General features: G+C 37.5%; 1 protein-coding gene across 11 annotated transcripts in view; it reads right to left on the bottom strand.

The window, feature by feature from the left end:
* Nucleotides 1-586: 586 nt before the first annotated feature.
* Nucleotides 587-16,196, bottom strand: part of LOC131942397 (potassium channel subfamily T member 1) — a 63,499-nt gene continuing 47,889 nt past the window's right edge. For 10 of the 11 annotated variants that reach the window (XM_059302234.1, XM_059302235.1, XM_059302233.1 and 7 more), the window contains 16 exons: nucleotides 15,307-15,394; nucleotides 15,038-15,140; nucleotides 14,309-14,359; nucleotides 10,367-10,717; nucleotides 8,551-8,626; nucleotides 8,083-8,188; nucleotides 7,571-7,743; nucleotides 7,290-7,361; nucleotides 7,024-7,161; nucleotides 6,646-6,757; nucleotides 6,346-6,450; nucleotides 3,963-4,046; nucleotides 3,641-3,829; nucleotides 3,278-3,434; nucleotides 2,708-2,792; nucleotides 587-2,157 (listed from right to left, as the gene is read on the bottom strand). In XM_059302234.1, coding sequence (XP_059158217.1) covers nucleotides 1,929-2,157; nucleotides 2,708-2,792; nucleotides 3,278-3,434; nucleotides 3,641-3,829; nucleotides 3,963-4,046; nucleotides 6,346-6,450; nucleotides 6,646-6,757; nucleotides 7,024-7,161; nucleotides 7,290-7,361; nucleotides 7,571-7,743; nucleotides 8,083-8,188; nucleotides 8,551-8,626; nucleotides 10,367-10,717; nucleotides 14,309-14,359; nucleotides 15,038-15,140; nucleotides 15,307-15,394 — 2,119 coding nt within the window. In that variant the 3' untranslated portion in view covers nucleotides 587-1,928. The remainder of the gene's footprint in view (nucleotides 2,158-2,707; nucleotides 2,793-3,277; nucleotides 3,435-3,640; nucleotides 3,830-3,962; nucleotides 4,047-6,345; nucleotides 6,451-6,645; nucleotides 6,758-7,023; nucleotides 7,162-7,289; nucleotides 7,362-7,570; nucleotides 7,744-8,082; nucleotides 8,189-8,550; nucleotides 8,627-10,366; nucleotides 10,718-14,308; nucleotides 14,360-15,037; nucleotides 15,141-15,306; nucleotides 15,395-16,196) is intronic. The other variant, XM_059302236.1, reaches the window with a different exon arrangement.

The following is a 16,196-nucleotide window of genomic DNA, read 5'->3' on the forward strand; positions in this document are numbered from 1 at the left end:
TAATGACTTTTTTCTCCTAAATCCTTGCATTACTTGGTTATTTTTTAATCAGTATGTTACACGCAAAATGTATGCTGCTAGCCCCCTATAGGGTGAAACTTCCCCTCCCTCATTAATATTTAATTTTTTGTAATTTTTCTATGAATATTCTACGATCAATGAAGACCACATGGAATAAACCGGTTTTCTACTTTCAAGAAAACTAAGATCTGTTCCGTAGCATGATTTTAAAATTCAGGAGCTCAAGCTTTTCATATTATGATAGACATGAAGTGAATGCCTATGATAATGTTAACTAAACAGCATTTTTGTCTTACTGTAAGCACCTTGCCTTTTGTTTGGCAATATTTGGTCTGATATACCTATGGTTACATTATTTTGTATGTACATATTCTATTGATATACATTTCTGAAACAAAGATTACTGTTTATTTTCTATATAAAATCTATTTAGTATTAATAAAACTTTTTTAAATTAAATTTTTGGATCATTGTTTTGAAAAGAAATGCAAAAATTGTATAAAAACATTTTAACTGAGTGCCTTGAAAATAATAGTTTAACATTGTAAGAGATAAGTAAAAAAAAAATTAGAAAAATGACATTTATTTTACTCATCTGGAAAATGTACAAAATATTTTGACCAGTAAGAATGAAGATCTATAATACATATAAAATAAACAACGGGCTGGCATCCTGTCAATCAAGACAAAAAAAAGCAGGCACATTTTAAGGCACTTGGTACAGAGGGAAAAAATGTCAACCATTTTGAGACAAACCGAATGAACCGAGATTTGAACAGCCAACAACACACTGGGCCAATGCAGGGAATGTTTATAATGTATTTACAAAACCTACTAGGAATCAATTTGCTTACAAACATTTACAATTTTATCTTAATTTTTTCTGTCATGTAAAAAGCCATCTTCATTGAACTAAAAAAACATTGTCATTTACCAATCTACAAAAACAAAAATGTTTTATGTGTCATAAGATTAAATCTGTGGTTGTTTATGGCAATTAAGTAGATATTTTGAGTTAAGTAGCTTTTTAACAAATGTGACAAGTTAAACATCTCAATAGCAGAGTTAAGTACCTTTATAAATGATGTTGAAAGACCAAGGGATGTAATCTAAATGAAATGTTTATGACCACACATAAATGAGAGACTAGAATAATCTACAGTATTTAAAAATGTTCTAAGGATAATATCAGTTAATGGCTCAGTGTTTGAAACTTCACTGGCTGAAAATATAAGTAGGCTGAATGTATATACATTTTTTTTTATATTTTAAATAGATTTATATAAAAACTTCATTTAAAATATTTTACAAATACAAAAATTATACAGCATGAAAAAGTATTTTCAACATTTCAGATTTACTTGAAAAAACATACAGAAACAACAATTCTTACTTTGTCAAAATATTAAAATGTGTAAAATATAATTTTAAAAAGAAAATATTTATTTACATACTATTTCTCAATGAAAACAATGAGACTCATTTTGCCCTTACCGAAAGAGATTTTTAAAAATTGTAATTATACTTTTATGAATCTGTAATGTCACTTTTTATACAAATTAGCCAGCCAATAATTTAATTGCAAAAGCATATTATTTAGACCTACTGAAGTTGAGCATTAAAAACAATTTAATCTTTTAAATTACATCTTTAAAAAATTATATTACAACCATTTTGTTTTCAACTTCGAATCTAATTTATACTTTATAATTTATTTAAAGATATCTGCAACAAAGTTAATGATTAATAAAAATGTGTGTAAGAAAATGGAAAAAAATTCCATAGCACCGTTCTCAGTAGCTGGCAAGCTTTTGGTCATGCTAAAATAATGATAGGACAGTTTACAGACAAATATATTTGTACACTGACTGACGACAGTTTGAACTGAATCACCTACTGACAAACATTTAGTCTGTGCTGCCATCGGGCAGGGTGTTGCTCCTGGGTCTCACTATCTTATCTGAGTTGATCCTCTTCAGCTTAAAGCGTCCAACCTTTTTCTCCCCACCAGTGAAGCCGTTGTTGCGAGGTGGTGCTAGAGTGTTGCTGTCTGTACCACCAAAACTGTGCGACCGGTGCATGTAAAACTTGCGTTTAGATGGGACAGCAGACATAGATGAAGGCTGAATCACGTAGCTGGTGGGAACATGGGAAAAATACCATCAAACAAACAAATAGTGGGAATATGAAAAACTAATTTCAGCTTACAATGAATCAAACATTTTAGCTTTAAAACAGTTGAGAGTAAACAAAAATAATTAGAGTTAAACTGGTGCTGAACATTAGGTAGATGGCACCATTACATCCATTTGCTCCAGCAGGTTTTCTGCACGGGAATTATGGCTTAAAGTTTTCCACAGGCCTCTCATTCAACACACATTGCTCTACATCCAACATTTCACTGCCTACATCCAACATTTCACTGCCTACATCCAACATTTCACTGCCTACATCCAACATTTCACTGCCTACATCCAACATTTCACTGCCTACATCCAACATTTCACTGCCTACATCCAACATTTCACTGCCTACATCCAACATTTCACTGCCTACATCCAACATTTCACTGCCTACATCCAACATTTCACTGCCTACATCCAACATTTCACTGCCTACATCCAACATTTCACTGCCTACATCCAACATTTTACTGCCTACATCCAACAATTCAGTCCCTACTTACACAATGTCCCCAATCCTGAGTTTTCGTTTTGGTGAAGGATTAGTGATGACATAAGACAAGGTGTTGGGCCTCAGCTTTACATCACCTATTGGGAATAGTTCAAGTTTTTAGGCAACTGTCAAGTTTTTTGTCAACTGTCAAGTTTAGAGTCAACTGTCAAGTTTTTTGTCAACTGTCAAGTTTTGAGTCAACTGTCAAGTTTTGAGTCAACTGTCAAGTTTTTTGTCAACTGTCAAGTTTTTTGTCAACGGTCAAGTTTTTAGTCAACTGTCAAGTTTTTTGTCAACTGTCGTTTTTTGTCAACTGTCACGTTTTTGACAACTGTCAAGTTTTGTGTCAAATGTCAAGTTTTTTGACAACTGTCAAGTTTTTTTTTGTCAACTGTCAAAGTAAACGTGGAGATATCTAAACTTACTGTAATCACGTCAGTTGAGATATGCGATGTAGACCATTGGTCTAAACTTACTGTAATCGTTCTGGTTGAGATACGTGATGTAGAAATTGCCCATTAAACTTACTGTAATCGTTCTGGTTGAGATATGTGATGTAGAAATTGCCCACTAAACTTACTGTAATCGCTCTGGTTGAGGTTCAGACACTTGAGCCTGTCCCTGATGAGATCGCCCAGATCGTCCTGGTCAGGTTTGCAGATCATGGAGAAGCGATGTCTGCTGATGGTTGACTGGGACTTGTTGAGGCCTTCACCTTCAGGCCGCGGCTTGTGGTGCTGGGATAGATCAGATTTTTATCACAAGTTGATCACAAATTGATCACAGACTGATCACAAATTCATCACAAACTCGCTATATTAATAGATCACTTGACCAGCAGTAAACTATGGCTACGATGACCCCTGGACCAACCAGACATTTGACCAGATGAGACTAGAGTTTCCTACCAGACATTTGACCAGACGAGACTAGAGTTCCCTACCTTGTGGAAGTGGGGGAACTCTGAGATTCTCTCTCCAAAATAGCTCTTGTGTGTTTCTTCACTTTCATGGGCTGACATTTTTTCTGTTCTATAAATAGCAAAAGGAATTTCCCCAGTGGCTGAACAAAGGCCATCATACAAGTCCCCATAGACTGGAAACTTCTGGACTGTTGCTCGCTTCACACGAATCTAAAAGTTGACAAAACTTTTATTCTCTAACACTACAGCAAATTATATTTGTGCATTACATTTGGTACAACAACCAAGAAAATAATTGTGTAAGCATGTAAACATCAGCTAAACAAGACTTAGGGACACTTACACTGGACAAGTGACCGGAGCCCTCCTCGGCGTCTATACCCAGCAGAAGTCTGACAAAACTGATGAGGTAACCTTTCACAAAAGTCTGAAATCAAAAACTGATGAGGTAACCTTTCACAAAAGTCTGAAATCAAAAACTGATGAGGTAACCTTTCACAAAAGTCTGAAATCAAAAACTGATGAGGTAACCTTTCACAAAAGTCTGAAATGAAAAAACTGATGAGGTAACCTTTCACAAAAGTCTGAAATGAAAAAACTGATGAGGTAACCTTTCACAAAAGTCTGAAATCAAAACATCATTTAAACAACTCAGGAGGACAAAACTGATGAGGTAACCTTTCACAAAAGTCTGAAATCAAAAACTGATGTGGTAACCTTTCACAAAAGTCTGAAATCAAAAACTGATGAGGTAACCTTTCACAAAAGTCTGAAATCAAAACACCATTTAAACAACTCAGGCAGACAGGTACATTTTCTTCAAATTTTGGTGTATACAAAATAATATTGGTCCATCTACCCAAATTTTATCTGGCTGTCAATAAAGGTTTTTCTGCTAGTGCAGAAGTTGTATCGATTTATTTTTTTCATGCTGAAATTATCAAGTTAGTGATGGTAAACAACAGATACAAAAAACAATTTACCTGATACAACAAAACTATTTACCTGATACAACAAAACTATCTGATACAACAAAACTATTTACCTGATACAACAAAACTACCTGATACAACAAAACTACCTGATACAACAAAACTATTTACCTGATACAACAAAACTATTTACCTGATACAACAAAATTATTTACCTGATACAACAAAACTATTTACCTGATACAACAAAACTACCTGATACAACAAACTATTTACCTGATACAACAAAACTACCTGATACAACAAAACTATTTACCTGATACAACAAAACTATTTACCTGATACAACAAAACTATTTACCTGATACAACAAAACTATTTACCTGATACAACAAAACTACCTGATACAACAAAACTATTTACCTGATACAACAAAACTACCTGATACAACAAAACTATTTACCTGATACAACAAAACTATTTACCTGATACAACAAAACTACCTGATACAACAAAACTATTTACATGATACAACAAAACTATTTATATGATACAACAAAACTATTTACCTGATACAACAAAACTACCTGATACAACAAAACTATTTACCTGATACAACAAAACTATTTACCTGATACAACAAAACTATTTACCTGATACAACAAAACTACCTGATACAACAAAACTATTTACCTGATACAACAAAACTACCTGATACAACAAAACTATTTACCTGATACAACAAAACTATTTACCTGATACAACAAAACTATTTACCTGATACAACAAAACTACCTGATACAACAAAACTATTTACATGATACAACAAAACTATTTATATGATACAACAAAACTATTTACCTGATACAACAAAACTACCTGATACAACAAAACTATTTACCTGATACAACAAAACTATTTACCTGATACAACAAAACTATTTACCTGATACAACAAAACTACCTGATACAACAAAACTATTTACCTGATACAACAAAACTACCTGATACAACAAAACTATCTGATACAACAAAACTACCTGATACAACAAAACTATTTACCTGATACAACAAAACTATTTACATGATACAACAAAACTATTTACCTGATACAACAAAACTACCTGATACAACAAAACTATTTACCTGATACAACAAAACTATTTACCTGATACAACAAAACTACCTGATACAACAAAACTATTTACCTGATACAACAAAACTACCTGATACAACAAAACTATCTGATACAACAAAACTATTTACCTGATACAACAAAACTATTTACCTGATACAACAAAACAATTTACCTGATACAACAAAACTATTTACCTGATACAACAAAACAATTTACCTGATACAACAAAACTACCTGATACAACAAAACTATTTACCTGATACAACAAAACTACCTGATACAACAAAACTATTTACCTGATACAACAAAACTATTTACCTGATACAACAAAACTACCTGATACAACAAAACTATTTACCTGATACAACAAAACTATTTACCTGATACAACAAAACTATCTGATACAACAAAACTATTTACCTGATACAACAAAACTACCTGATACAACAAAACTATTTACCTGATACAACAAAACTATTTACCTGATACAACAAAACTATTTACCTGATACAACAAAACTATTTACCTGATACAACAAAACTATTTACCTGATACAACAAAACTATTTACCTGATACAACAAAACTATTTACCTGATACAACAAAACTATTTACCTGATACAACAAAACAATTTACCTGATACAACAAAACTATTTACCTGATACAACAAAGTGTCCAACATACTGGCTGAGAAGACTTGACCAGCAGCAAATGGAAGACGGAAAATTTGATTCAAGTTGGTGGTTAAAGTGTCTTTTAATTTCTGGGAAAAGTCAACATTACAATAAAACATTGTGATCAAATTAATTAACCAGTTATTGCTAATTAAACTACAAAAAATATTTCACAAATGGAAACTAATGAAAAAGAAGAAATACAGTAAAACATACACAAGGCATAATTTTGTCTGATAATGATGGAGGTAAAACTAGTTGGCCTGCAGTGGATTGATGTTTACCTGTTCCAACCTTGATGCCTTCTGTGAGTAAACATCTTGAGCAGAAAACTGCATGAATCTCATGTTGGAGGCTTGGCTCAGCTCTGTGACTACATATGTGTTGGGGAACAATCTGATGGTAAAATTGTAGACAATGATATTATGGTACAATTTTATACTGCAAAATTATGGTACAATTGTAGACAATTATATTATGGTACAATTTTATGCAACAATTTTATACAACAATTGTATACAACAATATTATGGTACAACTTTATAAAATCATCTGATAGTACAATTTTATACAACAATATAATGGCAGTCTTCAATTTTATAAAATTATTATCAACCCCCTACAATCTGAAGATTAAATGTGGCTTATTAACCCCTTACTACCTGAAGATTGTCTGCACTGCCACTATGGTCTCTGAGTCTGCCAGGATTTCCTCCCCTCCGTAGTCTGTGTCTGAATCACGGTTGACCACAACAAGATGGCTGGCTTTGTTGATGCCTGCTACAAGTAGGTCATCCACACTGGAGAAACAAATCGATTTTAGCTTCAGCTCTGTTATTTTCAGTAAAAATTTTATAAAATGGCCAATAAAGTATCAGAGTTCTAAAATAAGTTAAAAGTATTTAGTGAACAAAATGCAGAGACTGACTTTTTAATTTTCCCAATCATGTAGTAGACAAGGGGAAACTGAGCAATAGTATCCAGGAACACAGAGTCAGGTCTGGTGAAGGAGAAAAGACACGTTAAAAACATTAACTTTTTATTTGATGAAACAAATATCAGTTTACATTATTCACTTATTATTTAATAATTATTTAATAATTACTAAAATTGTAGAATCTTTTTGTGTACAATATTCAAACTTCAGCTAATATGTTTTCTTTAAATATTAGAACTGTAAAAGATTATATCTGTAAACAAAGAGCTTACTTTTCTTCCAGAAGTAAAACTATGGGACTGAGGCCATTGATGCCAATGAAAGAAGAACGCAGGGGTACAATGAAGTTGAAGATCCCACTGGTGGCGTGTTCTACAGCTAGAATGATGAGCTGGTGGTGCCACCTTTCATCGTTGACGTTCTTGTATTTACAATGTTCACAGTCCTGGTAAAATAAGTGTACACTTTATTAATCTGAACTTGTAATTAGTGGGTCAGATAGAATATTGAGCAGCTAGTAGATTTAACTGTGATGGGGATTTTAATAAAGGTTTGAAAAACACACAAAAGAAATATTACAAGAAATATTAAATGGTGGAAAATGTATCTTAGAACTCATGGGAGATATGGGCATTGGTTGACAGGGGGACATAGTTGATTGGTGACACAGGTGTGTAGTGACACAGGTGTGTAGTGACACAGGTGTGTAGTGACACAGGTGTGTAGTGACACAGGTGTGTAGTGACACAGGTGTGTAGTGACACAGGTGTGAAAGGTGACTTACAGTTCCCCACTCCAGACAGCAGAAGTGACGTGGCTCAGACATGATGTGACACCTGGTTCTCCTTGACCCAGATATGATGGTGACTGGTGGTGGACCCGTGATCAACCTGTGGTATCAAGGTCAGTATCAAGGTCAGTCTTGAGGTCAGTTGTTAAGGTTAGTCATCTCAAGGTCAGTCGTCTCAAGGTCAGTCTCAAGGTCAGTCGTCTCAGGGTCAGTCATCTCAAGGTCTGTCATCTCAAGATTAGTCTGACAGTTGTTCTCAAAGTTAGACAATTTATGAATATTTTAGCTTCTTTATAAATTTTATTGTTTTACAATATGACTAAAATGTAAGAAATTGTCCAAGCTATTTTTGAGCCTGAGAGAAGCCAAGAGAGAAAATGTGTGAGAGAAAACGTAGGAGAGAAAACATGTGAGAGAAAACGTGTGAGAGAAAACGTGTGTGAGAGAAACGTGTGAGCTCACTTCTCCTGGCCCATGTCAAAGTAATACTGCAGCACCCGGCCTGCTCCGTGTCTGTGGTCCACGTTCCCCAAACTTCCTGAAACAGTTGAAATATTTTATTAATTACACCTAGACTTAATCAACATCAAACTTCCTGAAACAGTGGAAACATTTGTCTAATTGCACCTAGACTTAATCACCATCTATCTAATCAAACTTCCTGAAACTTTGGCTGTTGTGGCATGTCAGATCACCAGATAGAACTACACTGTTAAATTTTATCTGCATATTGGCAATCTAAAAACCAACAAAAGCTAGACTGTAGCTATTGCAAACAGGGAAGGTGGTGGACACTGGTTTAAGTATCTTTTTTTCTGTTTTTTTATATTTCTATTCTATTTGGGTGGGGAGAGGTACTGCCCCCACGAGATGCCTGAAAGAAACACTGTTAGCAACCATATTTTTTTATCCAACAGGCTTCTGGTACAGATCTCAACTGACCTAAATCTGATCTCAACTGACCTAAATCTGACCTCAACTGACCTAAATCTTATCTCAACTGACCTAAATCTGACCTCAACTGACCTAAATCTGACCTCAACTGACCTAAATCTTATCTCAACTGACCTAAATCTGACCTCAACTGACCTAAATCTGACCTCAACTGACCTAAATCTGACCTCAACTGACCTAAATAAATCTGACCTCAACTGACCTAAATCTGACCTCAACTGACCTAAATCTGACCTCAATTGACCTAAATCTGACCTCAACTGACCTAAATCTGACCTCAACTGACCTAAATCTGACCTCAACTGACCTAAATCTGACCTCAACTGACCTAAATCTGATCTCAACTGACCTAAATCTGACCTCAACTGACCTAAATCTGACCTCAACTGACCTAAATCTGATCTCAACTGACCTAAATCTGACCTCAACTGACCTAAATCTGACCTCAACTGACCTAAATCTGACCTCAACTGACCTAAATCTGACCTCAACTGACCTAAATCTGACCTCAACTGACCTAAATCTGACCTCAACTGACCTAAATCTGACCTCAACTGACCTAAATCTGACCTCAACTGACCTAACTCTTACCTCAACTGACCTAAATCTGACCTCAACTGACCTAAATCTGACAACTGACCTAAATCTGACAACTGACCTAAATCTGACCTCAACTGACCTAAATCTGACCTCAACTGACCTAAATCTGACCTCAACTGACCTAAATCTGACCTCAACTGACCTAAATCTGACCTCAACTGACCTAAATCTGATCTCAACTGACCTAAATCTGACCTCAACTGACCTAACTCTTACCTCAACTGACCTAAATCTGACCTCAACTGACCTAAATCTGACAACTGACCTAAATCTGACCTCAACTGACCTAAATCTGACCTCAACTGACCTAAATCTGACCTCAACTGACCTAAATCTGACCTCAACTGACCTAACGCTTACCTCAACTGACCTAAATTTGACCTCAACTGACCTAAATCTGACCTCAACTGACCTAAATCTGACCTCAACTGACCTAACTCTTACCTCAACTGACCTAAATCTGACCTCAACTGACCTAAATCTGACCTCAACTGACCTAAATCTGACCTCAACTGACCTAAATCTGATCTCAACTGACCTAAATCTGACCTCAACTGACCTAACTCTTACCTCAACTGACCTAAATCTGACCTCAACTGACCTAAATCTGACAACTGACCTAAATCTGACATCAACTGACCTAAATCTGACATCAACTGACCTAAATCTGACCTCAACTGACCTAAATCTGACCTCAACTGACCTAAATCTGACCTCAACTGACCTAAATCTGATTCCTTGCTGTCGCCATCAGCCCCGCTGAGGTCCTCACATGAGGTCGTGACCTTCTCCTCTTCCTCCGGCACCTGCTCGATGCTGTTGTTGCTCTCGTCGACGTGCAGCAGAGGGATGGAGCTGAAGCTCACGGAGCCCTTCTTGTTGCTTTTCTTCTCCGGCAGACCCTTGGGCTCGTTGCCCGTGGAGAAGACGGGCTCCGTCTGGTTACGGGCCATGCGTGTGATCTTCTCCCCCATCAGGCTGGTGATGGTGTCAAACACGGCCTCGTCAGCCTCCTCCGCGTTCATGGACTGGTCAGCCTCGTTGTGGTACTTCTGTAGGGCCAAGGCTATCTGGGCTGGAGGGGTAGAGACGTAAGGTCAAGGTCATACTTTGCTGGAAGAGTCGTGATATTTAAGTAAAAATAAATTTTCCTGTGTGAGACTCTAAAAGCCAGTTTTAAGCCTATCCAAGTAAACTCACCAACAATTATGATCAGACTAATCAGTTAATACATCCTAAAACTTAATCCTTGTAAACTGTTTTATCCTAGTGTGGTGAGAAAGACATTTCTAACTTGGAAAATTAAAGGATTTAAAACATTTTGGTTTGAAAAGTTTTGAAAAGTTTTAAAAAGAAATTTTCTAATTAATTCCTTAAGAATTTATGAAATGTTTTTTTCTTTATGTAAAAGTTACCAAACGTAAATATCTATTTTTTAATCAAACTAGCAAACTAATAAAATAGAATTTAGTTTTTTTTTGGAAAAGAAAGCTACCAGCAACTAGCAAGACAGGGTAAGTAACTCATGTTTGAATAGAATATCAAAGTATTTAAGTTGTCTGCCCTGTGAGTCTACAGGAACTTGACTGTTATACAACACTAGCATGACATTTAACATGACATTTGTTGTTAACATGACATTTGTTAACACTTGCAGACACCAAACAAAAGTAAACACCAACACACCATTCTGCTTGACATGACATGCAATTGGTGTAGTATAGGATGACATGACATTTTAATTTTTAATTTTCATGACATTTTGATTTCATGACATTTTAATTTTCATGACATTTTAATTTTCATGACATTTGGGCAAATATAATGCACCACAAGAAACAAGACAATAGCATCAGCCCCAAGTGTAAGTAATGACAACACCACCCACATATCTGGGAGTTCAAGATTCCTAAGGACCAGAACTGGTCAGGCAAGTTGAGATCAAACAAAGTTCACAGAGAGTGGCCAAGTAGTGGGCTGGCATGCCATGTTAAGACAATATCTAACAGATCTAGTAGGCCAACATGACTTCATTCAAACATATTAGATCTAGTAGGCCAACATGACTTCATTCAAACATATTAGATCTAGTAGGCCAACATGACTTCATTCAAACCTATTAGATCTAGTAGGCCAACATGACTTCATTCAAACATATTAGATCTAGTAGGCCAACATGACTTCATTCAAACATATTAGATCTAGTAGGCCAACATGACTTCATTCAAACATATTAGATCTAGTAGGCCAACATGACTTCATTCAAACATATTAGATCTAGTAGGCCAACATGACTTAGAAGCTGTAGATGACTGAAACAAACCATAAGAAAGTCAGGTTTAAAAAAACACTACAAAAGCTATAGGTTATTCCGTCATCACAAGGATTGGTTAAAGTTTAGACAAATGACCTGGCCAGATGGGGACACAAAACCTGTCTAGTATCTGGACTGTCATGTCACTTTCTTAAAATATATAACACAATTTAAACTCTTTAAATAGGAAAACAAAAATAGCACACAGCTGATTAGAACATTGGTTTGTTAGTTACGTCTGATGCCATGCTACATGTCAAACAGAGTGACATCTATGTGGTGACACAACACATCTACTGGTGACAACACACCAAACATGAACTGATGACACTCCACACATCTACTGGTGACACAACACCACACATCTACTGGTGACACAACACACCACACATCTACTGGTGACACAACACACCACACATATACTGGTGACACACCACACATATACTGGTGACACTCCACACATCTACTGGTGACACACCACACCGCACATCTACTGGTGACACAACACACATCTACTGGTGACACAACACACCACACATCTACTGGTGACACAACACACCACACATCTACTGGTGACACAACATACCACACATCTACTGGTGACACAACACACCACACATCTACTGGTGACACAACACACCACACATTTACTGGTGACACCACACATTTACTGGTGACACACCACACATCCACTGGTGACACACCACACATCTACTGGTGACACAACACACCACACATCTACTGGTGACACACCACACATCTACTGGTGACACACCACACATCTAATCTACTGGTGACACACCACACATTTACTGGTGACACACCACACATTTACTGGTGACACCACACATCTACTGGTGACACACCACACATCTACTGGTGACACAACACACCACACATCTACTGGTGACACAACACACCACACATCTACTGGTGACACAACACACCACACATCTACTGGTGACACACCACACATCTACTGGTGACACACCACACATCTACTGGTGACACACCACACATCTAATCTACTGGTGACACACCACACATTTACTGGTGACACACCACACATTTACTGGTGACACCACACATTTACTGGTGACACACCACACATCCACTGGTGACACACCACACATCAACTGGTGACACACCACACCACACATCCACTGGTGACACACCACACCACACATCTACTGGTGACACAACACAGCACACATCCACTGGTGACACACCACACATCCACTGGTGACACACCACACCACACATCCACTGGTGACACAACACAGCACACATCTACTGGTGACACAACACACCACACATCTACTGGTGACACACCACACCACACATCCACTGGTGACACACCACAACACACATCAACTGGTGACACACCACACCACACATCCACTGGTGACACACCACACCACACATCTACTGGTGACACAACACAGCACACATCCACTGGTGACACACCACACCACACATCCACTGGTGACACAACACAGCACACATCTACTGGTGACACAACACACCACACATCTACTGGTGACACACCACACCACACATCTACTGGTGACACAACACAGCACACATCCACTGGTGACACACCACACATCCACTGGTGACACACCACACATCTACTGGTGACACAACACACCACACATCTACTGGTGACACAGCACACCACACATCTACTGGTGACACAACACACCACACATCTACTAGTGACACAGCACACATTTACTGGTGACACACCACACATCTACTGGTGACACAACACACCACACATCTACTGGTGACACAACACACCACACATCTGATGATGTCACAACCCATCTATTGGTGACACACCACACATGAACTTTTGACACCACACCACTTATCTAATGGTGACATCACACATCTACTAGTGACACCACACCACACATCTACTGGTGACACATACCACACATCTACTGGTGACACAACACACCACACATCTACTGGTGACACACCATACCACACATCTATTGGTGACACACCACACTACAAATCTACTGATTACAATCATTACACTGATTGATTGCAATCATTGCATAAATTGACTACAATGTCATGTAAAAATTATACTTTCACCCCCCCCCCCCCCCCCCCCACTGGACATGACTGGACATGACTGGACATGACTGAAACTCTGGCAGGAAATAATGCAGATAGAATCTACTAAGGAAAAGACCAGAGAAGCAGAAACTCTCAGCGCAAACTGTTAAGGCTGATACAACACCCAATGATGCAGTCAGAAGTGATAAGATGCAAGGGTAGGCCAATCAGAGACAACATAGCCAATCAGAGACAACATAGCCATACAAAGGCTCATACCACAGCGGTTTGAGAATCCCATGATTGTAGATATGGAACCTGAATCTTTAGCTACAGGAGTGGAAGAGTTAAGTGTACAATGGTAAACATCAGGTTTTTTTTTACAGACCTTTTCCTCTGACATTTATTTTTGTATGACAAAATTATGTAAAGCAGTGTATGATATTATGAAGGTAATATTGTCTAAAGACGAAGCCATAACTGAATAGTTTTAATGGCTACCTTTTAACATTTTTTTATACATTGAGAACAGGATCAATAAAAAAAAACTTCAAGGAAATTATAGCGCATCAACGGTTTGAAAAATAATTAAAAATCAGAGACTGAGATAACGGAAATGTAATTTTGTTGTTTTTAATCGATTCTTTGTGCTGGTACCCAGGGGCGTAGCGAGGGGGGGCGGGGGGTGCGGACCGCACCGGGTGACACCATTTAGGGGGGTGACACCAAGGCAAAAAATAGCAAAATATATAGAGAAAAACTCGAGGGGGGGTGCAAATTGAAAGTTTGAGGGGGGGTGCAAATCGAAAGTTTAAGGGGGGGGTGCAAATCGAAAATTTGAAAGTTTGCCCCTGGGAAGGGTCTCTATGCCTCTGGGGGGGTGACACCATTAAGTGCCGCACTGGGTGACACCCGACCTCGCTACGCCACTGCTGGTACCTACTTATGTGATTTTCTTGAAAGTGAATCAAAGTTTTTGTAGTAACAGAACAAGTTGCAGCCACTTACCTAAGTTTTCATGTTTCCTGCGTGGTGTGCTCTCTAGGGCGTCGGGGCTGACTTTAGAGTACTCTTCCCTTGTTACGCTCATGTAGAAGCAGTAGTCTTGGGCCTAAAGGTCAAAGGTTATTTTTTGACACGTGTTTCACACTTAATGCTCCATCATATTTCAAGCCCGACTAATGTCCCAACATACAGATAGACAAACAAACAAATCCCCCAACATACAGACAAGCAAACAAACAACTTTAGACAGACAAACAGACAAACGTCCCAACCTTCAGCCTGTAGTTTGGTCCTGGGTTCAGCTGCAGACGTGGCATGGCAGCTTCAGCATCTAGGACAGCCAGAAGGGCAACGCCAAATCTGCAGGAAAGTTAAACATTTAAACACCAAATCTGCAGGAAAGTAAAACATTTAAACGCCAAACCTGCAGGAAAGTAAAACATTTAAACGCCAAACCTGCAGGAAAGTAAAACATTTAAACGCCAAACCTGCAGGAAAGTAAAACATTTAAACGCCAAACCTGCAGGAAAGTAAAACATTTAAACGCCAAATCTGCAGGAAAGTAAAACATTTAAACGCCAAACCTGCAGGAAAGTAAAACATTTAAACGCCAAACCTGCAGGAAAGTAAAACATTTAAACGCCAAACCTGCAGGAAAGTAAAACATTTAAACGCCAAACCTGCAGGAAAGTAAAACATTTAAACGCCAAACCTGCAGGAAAGTAAAACATTTAAACGCCAAACCTGCAGGAAAGTAAAACATTTAAACGCCAAACCTGCAGGAAAGTAAAACATTTAAACGCCAAATCTGCAGGAAAGTAAAACATTTAAACGCCAAACCTGCAGGAAAGTAAAACATTTAAACGCCAAACCTGCAGGAAAGTAAAACATTTAAACGCCAAACCTGCAGGAAAGTAAAACATTTAAACGCCAAACCTGCAGGAAAGTAAAACATTTAAACGCCAAATCTGCAGGAAAGTAAAACATTTAAACGCCAAACCTGCAGGAAAGTAAAACATTGGCTCAAAACTCCAAATCTGCAGGAAAGTAAAACATTGGCTCAAAACTCCAAATCTGCAGAAAAGGAATGCTGGACTTATGTAAAACATTGGTTACTTTTTTTTTGTTTAGTATTTACTAATTTATAATATATATGATAGTT

Source organism: Physella acuta, unplaced genomic scaffold, assembly GCF_028476545.2.
Source record: "Physella acuta isolate Inbredline_101_S28 unplaced genomic scaffold, ASM2847654v3 ptg000405l, whole genome shotgun sequence".
NCBI lineage: Eukaryota > Metazoa > Mollusca > Gastropoda > Physidae > Physella > Physella acuta.